The sequence below is a fragment of the Mus pahari genome, chromosome 2 (genome assembly GCF_900095145.1).
Source record: "Mus pahari chromosome 2, PAHARI_EIJ_v1.1, whole genome shotgun sequence".
Taxonomy (NCBI): domain Eukaryota; kingdom Metazoa; phylum Chordata; class Mammalia; order Rodentia; family Muridae; genus Mus; species Mus pahari.
This window is the reverse complement of record NC_034591.1, coordinates 42,330,305-42,341,216: the sequence shown is the minus strand read 5'-3', so window position 1 is coordinate 42,341,216 and position 10,912 is coordinate 42,330,305. Positions and strand designations below refer to the sequence as shown.

The following is a 10,912-nucleotide window of genomic DNA, read 5'->3' as shown; positions in this document are numbered from 1 at the left end:
TCTCTCTCTCTCTCTCTCTCTCTCTCTCTCTCTCTCTCTCTCCACATTGCTTCAGAAACAGATTGATGTTCCCTGTATATCAATGTATATTCCCCAAACCATCCAAAGGCGACTGCCAACCTTTTCAACTTTAGAATCCCAAGCAGTCCTCGCAATCAGCTTGTGATTCGAAGTCTGCCAGAAAGAAAGAAATCTTAGACTAACCCAGGGGTCTGGGAACACTCTTACAGGCAGCCGCTTCCCCAGCCATGCACAGTAGGGGCGCCCTCCAGATGCCAACACCGTTGGTTGCTACGGAGGCATCTCATGCTAGGCTGGATGGAGAGGTTACTTACACGTGTGGACATCGGTCATACTTTCACACCTCCTGCAGCGGACGTAGCAGCACCAGATAAACTTACACTCACACCTCTCCACGTGCCTGACTACATGGGTGTTGTAGCCTCTGCCACAGCAGAGGAGGTTACAGCCATCCGCGCCTCCTGATGTCCGGTTGCACTCTCTGCCCTGTGTCCCAGGAATACCCAGTTTCTTGTTCTCCACGCAGTAGTTGGGAGACTTATGAACGTACAGCAGGTCATCCTTGAGAATGGGTGTCTGCCTCTGATCTTTTTCTCTCCTGCGCATTTTCCTCTTGGTTTTGTCTGAGATCTGGATGCTGTTTTCATATTTATCCTTTAAAAAATGCCCAATCTTTTCAAAAGAAGACATAGTTTTCCAGCAGGTTTTCACAGCACAGGAGCCGGAAACTCCGTGGCAGCGGCAATCCACAGACATTAACTTGGCGACAGCCTAAAACCAACAACGATTGTGTTCAAATGTCATTGGTGCAGTGTTTCATTCAATAGCAGAAACAGTTAAACTAGCCACTCAAGTTTCTTACACTTTCCTCCATAAAAATGATGGTTTGAACATAAACCATCTTTAAGGTTGTTTAGAGTTCAAATATTTTGCCATTTATTTCTGTCTAAATGTTTTGACTCTACACAGAAAACCTTCCCACACTACATTTAAAACAGTGGGGGAATGGGGGGGGGATATGGGGAGTGCGGAGGGTCTAGCTTGAAGGTTTGAGATGGATTCCTGGGAAACCACATGGTAGAAGGAGAGAACCAATTCTTTCAAGGTGTCTTCCTGACACCCATAGGTTTTGTGCAGCATGGCATGCACATTAACCACCTATACTAAATAAATAAAAATAGCTATATAAAATCTGTAAAATATATTAGTGTCAGGTCACCTAGTTTTGCTATTCACCAAAGATGGTCTGAAATCTCACACACTTGCAGGGGGAGGGGTGAGAATAGATGATACTGTGTGGCTGCCGGCATGTTTCAGATACCATTTAAAGTCTTGCTATTCGGAGTATGGTTCATGGACCACCAACTCCAGCATCCCTTGTAAGGAATGTAGACAACCCTGCCTCTCAGTCAGGGACAGAATGAGAAGCTACATTTTAGACCAGAGCCTCGGGAGATTATCACGCAAAGCATTAACAGGGCTGTTGCCTTCAGCTTTTCCCACTGCACACACAGAAACATCAGGAGAAATTTGCAAGTCACTAGTTTCTCACACCCTTGAAATCTGATTGGCTGGGGAGAGCTGCAAACTTGACATAGTTAGCACCTTGTTGTGACACATGTTGAATCTAGTGAGTCTTCCTAGGTTTGGTCACTATAAAGTCAGTTACATGACAGGTTAAAGGGAGAATGAGAACATGCTAAGCCCTGGCTATAGACCACACAAGCAGCCTTGCCTCGAGTTAAAGGAGAAGAAACTAGAGTGTGGTGTCTGCTGACAAATTTCCCCCACTTTTCTGGGAAATTAACTGAAAACATAGCTCCCGTGCTTTATGGATAAACAGCATTATCTTAACATGAAGAATAAGAAGAGAAGAATCGCCTGGAATTGCAGTTCTTGGGAGGGTGAGGCAGAAAGTCTGTGAACTTGAGGCTAGCCTGGCGAACATAGTGAGCCCCAGGCTAGTCTAGGCTGCAGATGGAGACCTTGTCTGAAGAAAAGGAAAAGATGCCCATGCTAATATAATTTTACATTCATTTCTGAGGGTGGAGTTCAGTTTATACAGCCCGGGGCACTAAATGAAGCCACAAACATTTGTCATAGCCCCTTGTCAAGAGGGTTCTAGTTTTAGGGCTCTAACCTCTTACAGAGGTAAGTATTCAACATTGTTTGCTGCAGACCATGGCAGGGCAGATTAATAAATCGTCAGGACTAGTTGTAGAGTTCACATTCTGTCAACATGTTAGGGCAAAATGAAAAATTAATCTACCTAATTCTATGAGCTAAAAATTAAGCATATAATTTCACAAAAGCAGTTTAAATTCTACTTACAGCTCTTATCAAAACTAAAAATGACCAAGGCTCTATTACAGATGTCTGCTGAAGGGCATTTTTCTAACATTCTAACAGTCTAACCACAAAGAATATTTCAAACTATTGTACTGCAGATTTAAACGGGAACATATGATACTGATTTGTACAATGTTCAATACTTCTCCGTAGCATTTAAAACAATCAATAGAATAGTATTCAAACCCTGTCCTTTCTAGAACATATGCTATAATAATTTTTATCCCTAAAGCTTCAAAAGTAATAAATACATGTATTTCTTAGTACACAGAGCAGAACTAACCTATGGTGATAAAAGAACAACTTATTGCGTAAGGTATGGCACATAGATAACCTGATTTATGATATTTGATATTTGCAAATTTGACAGTTGCTTCTTTAAGAGATCTATAGATAAATGTTTAAAATGCAGAAAAATGTTTAAAATCAATGCAATCAGCCACCTTTGTTCGTATTTTAAGTGGTAATGGATACGGGGGACTTTTTTTTTTTTTTTTTTTTTTTTTTTTGGGGGGGGGGGGGGGGAGAGAACTCAGTGTAGGTAATAAAATAAATTGTCCGAGAAGCCCAGACCTGAGCGTAAGTGTATGTTTAAACCAGATCAGCGTCCCTGATAGTCATCACTTGCTGATTTAAAGCTGCCGTCACTTCAGGTCATGACTGAGAGAGAGCCCAACTTCCTTTTACTCACTACTTTAGACGCAGGCGTTGTTGGTTTGCAAAGCACCAAAGACAGAGTGGATGGCACATCAAATAAATGACCTTTGGACTGTTCTCTCACACAAAGCAGTTTTAAAACACCCGCAGTGGCTTACCTGACTGAGAAGAGGTCACAAAATAACCGCTGGTGGGGTCGGTGCCTCCCACAGCCCAGAAGCTGACGGGCGGCTGTCCTCCAGCTCAATTAGAACTCTGTCCCAGACAGTGTAAGTCCACCCAACTGCTTCATAGTTTGCAAGAATAAGAAAAGAGACTAGCAAATTCGATTTTGTCACCTACTAAACTTATATTAGGATTTTGAGGGATTTTCCTACTCTAGAGAACAACTCTTTAAATCCCAGGAGTTCCTAAGTTTCCACTATTATGTTTTTAAACTTTTTAGTTCCATGACTTTTGATCAAAATTGGCCCTAATGTAAGAAGAAGAAATATTCTTATATTTTGGTTATGAGCCTAGCCTTTAACGGCTGAGCCATATCTCCAGCCCAGAAATAGTATTCTTATCACAGATGTGACACATATTTTTTTCTCTCCAAGAATTTACATATATAAATGAACTTCGAGAGAAGAATTCCACACATTTCACATACAATTTGTCCCCATAATATTCCAGCGATAGAACTCGGAATTGAAGTTGAGAATTTTATGAAATGGGGAGTTTCAGGCTACACACACACACACACACACACACACACAGTTCAACTTTGCCGGCATTAGTGTTTCTTGGAACAGATTTTCATAAAACGCGTACTTGATCTGGTTTTAGAGCAAGAAATTCTTTTTACTTAATATGTAGTTAATGAGCAAGCGCTTAGTCGTGATTCCAATTTTATGGAAAAATAAACAGCGTGGTTAAGACACTTGTCTTACATAAATTGGTGATATATGATATAAAGTCTTTATAACTCAGCAAGATAATCTTAGAAAAACAGAGGAATGAAAGTGGAAAATATAAGTATATTTAAAGATCTTGCCAAAACTCTCCAAAAACGTGTGCCCCGTATCTTCTCTGCTGTGGTTCTTAATTAAACGTTAAACAGCTAGTGTGGGCTGCAGTGTTTGCCTGATGTTTTCTGGTAACTGGAAAAGAGAATAGCAACCAAATGGATTGTGTGTGGTTATGGGAAAATTCCTTTCTCTCCTCTATTTGAGTTGTTAAGGTTTATAACAATGGTAACAAAGGAAGGTTTTGTTAACTATTGCAAACAGATGTGCCCATTTTGTTGGCCACAGTGTAAACAATGGGAGAGCAATTAGGAAGGTGGCATTTAATCTGTGGGGGTTCCTCACGGAAGCTTTGGGTTGGTAAGTTTCTAATGCAGTGAATTAGGAAAGACGCATCCCTGGATCTCTGTGCAAAGACAGACACCACCTAAGAGATGGTTTAAGGACTCACTGCCTTCCAGTTTTAAGTAAAAGGTAATGCAGATTGTTTTCTACACACTTCTTTATCCAGACTTTCCTAGGAATGGCCAGAAACTGGCATGGAACATTTTGTAACCAACAATTCATTGTGTGAGCCGTGAGAGGATCTGTTTGATTTAGGAACTCTGCGAGTTAGGTAGGATTGGATGGATGAGCTTGTAGCGTTCCTATTCCTCTGACCCACTTCATCCGTTTCTATCCCCAAATACATTTGAACCTGCTGAAAAGCAAGATACGGTTGTGTTGTTCAACTCCTTATAAATATTCTCAAAACAGGTCAATGAAAATTTGGGGTCTGCCCTGCCCACTTCGTTGAGTCACTCAAAATAAAACAAATTACGGGGTAGGAAAACTTAAAAGTTTATGAGGTAGACATGGTAAGAATGGAAATATTTTCAGCACACCAAAAGAAATACCCATAAATATTCCAAGTCACATTATTCCCAGAAGTTCTGCCCCTGGAAGACATCACATCATTCTCTCAGCCAATCACCGCCCGGCAACATTATTCTTGGAGTCATAACTTTAGGAATGGTGTCAGAAACCAATTGGGAATCAGAGTATTTAAGGTCAGCGGTTAGAAAATCATCTATCCTGCTCACAGTGCAACTAAGCGCCAGTACCCACATTTCTCTGAAAGCTTTCCTACAGTTTGAGTTTGGGATTTTGAGACTAGAAAAAGCCAACTCAATTGAATGCAGACCTTAAACTTTACTCAGACAAATACGCTTGACAGATCAAAATCATAATGGCCAATATTAAAAACTGAGTCCGTTTTTTGTCTGTGTTAGAGAAACCTGCTTTTTGTTTATCTAGACTTTTTTTTAACACTACCAGTGGAAAGAAAAATACAAAAATATTTTGAATTATAATACCTCTGGAGAAAAGACCAATAAAAACACCCTCAAAATAATGAGGTAAATGTTTTGTGGTATTTTAGGATTCTATCTAGAACAATGTGAGAAAAAAAAATCAGTAAAGGAAACTGAAATTTGCACAAAATGTACCCCGCTGAATGTACAGAAAAATGGCAAAAAAAAAAAAAAATCTATGTAATATGGAGAAACTGAGTTTTTCCTAGCCAATAGTGCAGTGTATTAAAATTGATGTTGAACAAAATTAAAACTTAAATAACCATATAAGAAAGCATTAACAACGATAGACTCCCATATTGCTACCTAATTTACAATTGCTAGCATATAAAATGAAATAAAACTAAATGTTAATAAAACAAATTTTCTTTAATGCAAATGTTTTAAGGTCTTCCATAAGCTCAGACACAACTTTATTTAAGAGTTAATCATAAGATGAGCTTCTGAGGGTGTTTGTTTGTTTGTTTGTTTTCTTTTTGGTGAAATGTTTAAATCACTATCAAACTGTTTGAATAACAACCAATAATAAATACTTAAGTAACTATTTTCTCAGCCTTTAAACATAGTGATTTGATGCGCCCTGGTGATTTCCTTGAGCATAACGCTAGAGTTTAAAGGAACATAGGTTAATTGCATTTAACTTCTTTCATATTAATGTGTTATAAATAACAAATATTCCTTTATTTAAAGTCAGTCAGCATCTCATTTTTACTTTCACAAGGAGAAACCTTAAGGGACGCAGTGCTGAACATGAGCAGCTGGGGAAAAGGCGTGTAGCTAAACAACAGCAACTGTTAGCAACAGAAAGTCCGCTTCTGAGGCTGCTACTTAAAACTAAGGGAGGCATCCATAGCCTACTCACGGAGTGTTCTTGTTCTCTACTTTACCTGTTTGAATTGCATGTTCAAATGAAATGGAAATGCAGGTGTAAATGTCAGGAGTTGTGGAAATATTTTACTGAGCCTTCTAGCTTTCAGTATTTTCAACGAAAGCAAGCAGTTGAATAAAGAAAACTGGCTGAAACTTCCAAGCTTTGTGAATGAGCCTCATTATTCCCTTGCCAAAAATGTAAAAAAAATAATAAATGCAACATACACTTTAACTGTTCCTAAGAGATGCTGCAACTTGTCTGAATTTACTTCAGAAGGCTGTGGCAGACTGTAGTAACTACATTGGGACTTTGACAGGTAATTGGAAATTCAAAATAATATACACTATATGCTGATGTGTCTGTCTTAAAAAGTTTACTATGTCACAGAAAATATGTATTCATAGAAATGTTAGTCTTTTGGGAAAGTTATAGTGAATTGCCAAACTTCAACAGTGTTGTAGAATACAAATTTTATTGTATGACTAGTCAGTAGTGTAAATCTATAAAAGCTAAGTAAGCTACACACATATTCCTTTTTTAAGAAAACAATTTTTAAAACCATGATTTAGAAAGGAGTTCATTAGGTGCTAGGCTCTTAAGTTCACCTCCTCTCAACCTAACTTTATATTTATACTCTTTTATGAGTTTTAATTGAACTTATTTTATACTATTAACAATTTTCCATAAACTACTTTTGCTGTACAAAAAAATTAGTGGTTGTAGTTTCTCTAAGAACACTTATTGGAGAAAAATATAAACCTGACAACATATTAAAACAGTTAAGAATCGTTGTCTACTAAACAGTAGATTTAAAACAATAATCAAAATTCAAATGAGGGGATAGCACATGATTCGGCCCAATAAATGATAGATACAAATCTCATTCTGGAAATGCCAGAATGCAGGCTATCTGACAACCAATAAAACAACAGGAGCGTGTATATCTTTTATTTAATAATGTTTCGCTATACAAAGTGCACCAACATTAATACACTCTGCTGCAGAATTCAACTCGCATTAGTGGTATTTGTCTAAATGAAACCAACATAGTCAATTCACACTCAGGAAGGAACACATGCCTATTTTATTTCTTATACTGTCAGCATTTGACTCTGAAATCATTGGCATGGATTCCCCCCAGAAGCATTAACCCCAGTGTTATTTACCCAGTGACACTAAAGTTTTCTTCAACGTCCTAATACATACCTGCCGCCCTGCTTCGTTGTTGTGTAGATTCATGGCCAGCAGGACTTTGCTTTCTTTTCCTGTGGCGTTTCTGATGGGGAGATCTAGAAACTTTCTGCTGAACCACATGCCGTACTGGACATCATCAGAGCATCCTCCCCAGTGCCAGCCTTCACTTGGCGAGCCACCATTCTGCAAGGTGGTGTCACAGGAACATTCAGTCATGTTTCCTGCACTGCATGACCTGGTTACGGAGTGCACCAGGCCTGCCGCCATGATGGCATAAATGAATGCTGTCTCCTTGGTGCCTAGGAAGAAAATGTTGATAAATGACAGAGCTGGCACTTTCTGTTGACATTCAGTCCTAACCTAAGCCTGTCACTTGTTGTCTTAGGAGGTAATCAATTTTTTCAAGCGTTTACAGAGAATGCTATAATGTGTGAATATTTGGAAAGGAAATCAACTATTCTAGGCTTTTTTTTTCTTTTTAAGAAGCAGCATTATTGTTCCGTATTCCACACGTGGATAACACATGCCATATTGTTACCCACTCTTCTCATATATTAAAATTCATGTTTTTTAAAAATGTGTAACCTTCACTAGTACCTGCATTAGTGTTTCATAGCCAGAAGTAGCTTATTAGCACACGTTGAATGTAAATCCTTTATATGGACAATGTAAATGGCAATTAAAAAGGAAACAGATTCTGTATCTTTTTTTTTTTTTAAGTGTGCTGCGGTCACAAAATACAATCAGAAAATTTTGGTGTGATTTTTCATTAAATAGATACTATGCAAACTAAAATTAGCAAAAATCAAGACAACTGGTAGATACATATTCGTTTTCTTTCACATCAAAGATAAGGTTTTAAAGAGGGAGAATATGATGACTAACGATCACTGGTATTGAGTTGTTAACATTTTACTCACTGCAGTGCAGCTGGCTTTATAGTCACATAACTAATGAGAACAAGATAATTGAAAACTTGCAAAAATGCATTGTTGTGGAAAAGTATCCTATTTTGAAACAGTTGCACTTTGTACTCCATCAGTAAAGTTGGAGTTAAAATCTTTGAAATCAAATTTCCATTAAGACATTCGTAAAACAGACTCGGAAGGACTCGGCAGGCAACTTTTTTTTCTTTTCAGATGTTTAGATTGGAATAGAAACTGCTTCACGCCCGTTGTCCAATAAACCTTTTCAGCAACGAATGCTTCTGCATGTTAGCAACTGTTTAGGACACATTCTTTCTCTTTCTTACTCTTTCTTTCTCCTCCTGGTTCTTAGCCCTCACCCCACCCCCACCCCCAGGCCAAGGATCCTTCAGCATCACTTGCCAGACAAAACTCAGAGCTGGGACACACAGCTCTGTGCAGGCGCGTGCAGAAACTGAGTGGAGAAGGGTCAAAGTGCAGTATGAACGGAAACGAACTTTAAAAAACGACAGCGCATCTTTCAGTGCCTCCGGCCTAAACTCCTACTTTGCTAATATCGCAGGAAGCATTATCCTCGCTAACTCACCACGTCTATAGGAAGAACTTTTTCTTTTTCCACTGCACTTTCCCCGTACCGCAGAGAGAGCGCCCGCCCAGTCAAGGAGAGATGGAAGAAACAGAAAAGTGGGGGACGCAGAAGTCGCGCTCAGGTGACAGTCCCTTAAAAAAATTCACCATTGTACACTAAACCTGGTGTTCCCAGGAGTCAGTAAAACGTGCGGGCTGTGCTTCAGTGGCCACTTGTCCGCAGCTCTGGGCGGACAAAATCTTAAATCAAAGCAGATGCGGCTGTAGCATTCCCGGCTGTAGACCTCATGTTTGTCCAGCTGGTCACCCACGGAGCGGGGCGCCATGGGGTCCTAGGGGTCGACGGGATAGGAACTCAGTTTTTCTGCAACTTTGGCAGGGGCCACGGGAAGCAAGGAGAATTGCAGCCCTTCTAAGAGTCCTTCTGTAGATCTGGGGCGTCCCTCCCCAGGGCCGCACCTGCACATTGGGGTCTGGCCCTTGTTGCCCCAGTTTCCCCCCCGCACCAAATGTTCCATATGAAGACCTTGCCAGCACCGAATTGTGCAGGCGCTATCCACTCTATCGAAGGTACAGGCAGAAAAGCTGTCGCCTTGTATGTCCCACCATCCCCGAGGGTCCCAGTGACTCACCACTACTCAGCTCATAACCAAAGAGGGGAGCTGTGTCGAGCTGGGTGGAGGTGGCAGTGGCGACCATACAGTTCCACCTCTCGTGCCGGAACTGGCTTCTGCACTCCTGAATGCCCAGCCTGGCGCCCTCGCGGATGCTAGGTAGCAGGTACGGTTTCCTCTTGCACAGCTCCTTCTGGCGGCTGTTCAGCGGCAAGCCGGTGCAGCCCAGCTTCTCCGGTACCCCGAAGGAGGCGATGCCCAACCACCTGTAAGACGCGGCGCCCCTGAGCTAAGCCGCTCCCTTGCCCTCTCCCACCCCAAAAGCATTAGGTCAGCGTTCCTAGGGTCTCCACCCCTTCTCTCCCAGCCTCATGTTGAAAGCCCTCCAGTACCGGTCATTCCTTGGACCAGCCACCCTATATGCCTCCGTAGAGCCCATACTCACATCCAGTTGCCCTGGGTTCCGCAGGGGAGCAGCGACAGCACCGCTGCCCACAGCGCACACAAGCTGGGCAGGGCCAGGAGCGCCGCTCTGTCCATTGCCCACGCATGGAGACCCCCAGCCCCAGCCACTCCTCTCCTGTCTCCTCTCTCCAGAGGCCCGCAGGGCCTGGGGTCAGTTTCTTAGCACCCAGTTGTTCCTTGCACTCTTTTCCCTGGAAGGTAACATTAAACAGGGCAGCAAGGACAGAGACTATCAGCAGTCCCCTAGGCAAGATGAGGCGGAGAAAGTAGCCTAAGATCCTCTGGCGCAGAGGTGAGTATGAGCTGGAGATGCGGGAGCTTCCCTCACTTTCCAAGGTGAGAAACTTCTGCTGATGTCTCTGTGTCTCCATCGCCCCAGGCTTCTCCTCGCCTCTCCTCCCCCGACCGCGCCTGGCGTCTGATTGGCTCAGCAGCAATCCTGTACCTCACCATCTGGAAACTTCAGTGTCTCATTGGCTAACAGTGAGCTCTGCGGGGGGCGCTCCTGGGCTGAGCCTCCGTGACTGTCTAACTAGACCTGGGAGTGTCACGACCTTTCCTCCTTAGAGGAATGTCCTTAGAGGAGGTCACTGCGAGATTGAGTCAAGCGGAAGAGAAAAGAAATGATGGGCACTTCTTAGCATCCTTGAGAGAAAAATCTAGCCATATCTAGATTTACCCTTTGAGTAAAAAGGGTAAAGGCGTGGGGGGCCCCCGAAGGGGGGCACTCTGCTCTTCTTTCTTGTATTTCTCGCTGGTGAATTATCTTTATAAGGTCAGAATTGATGCCACAAAAGGCTGATCTTTCCACCCTTGGCAGCGGAGAGAATAGGGAGAAGGGTTCTTTTCCTGTCATTTGGATATACAT

The 10,912-nt window shown here is 41.8% G+C and overlaps 1 protein-coding gene across 1 annotated transcript; it reads right to left on the bottom strand.

Annotated features, from left to right (window-relative positions):
* Window positions 1-41: 41 nt before the first annotated feature.
* Window positions 42-10,399, bottom strand: Wnt16 (Wnt family member 16). The gene is made up of 4 exons (XM_021191529.1): window positions 10,025-10,399; window positions 9,598-9,845; window positions 7,464-7,750; window positions 42-792 (listed from the first exon to the last, which is right to left on the bottom strand). The coding sequence occupies exons 1-4, from the start codon at window positions 10,117-10,119 to the stop codon at window positions 328-330; spliced, it is 1,095 nt and encodes a 364-aa protein (XP_021047188.1). The 5' UTR covers window positions 10,120-10,399; the 3' UTR covers window positions 42-327.
* Window positions 10,400-10,912: the final 513 nt, after the last annotated feature.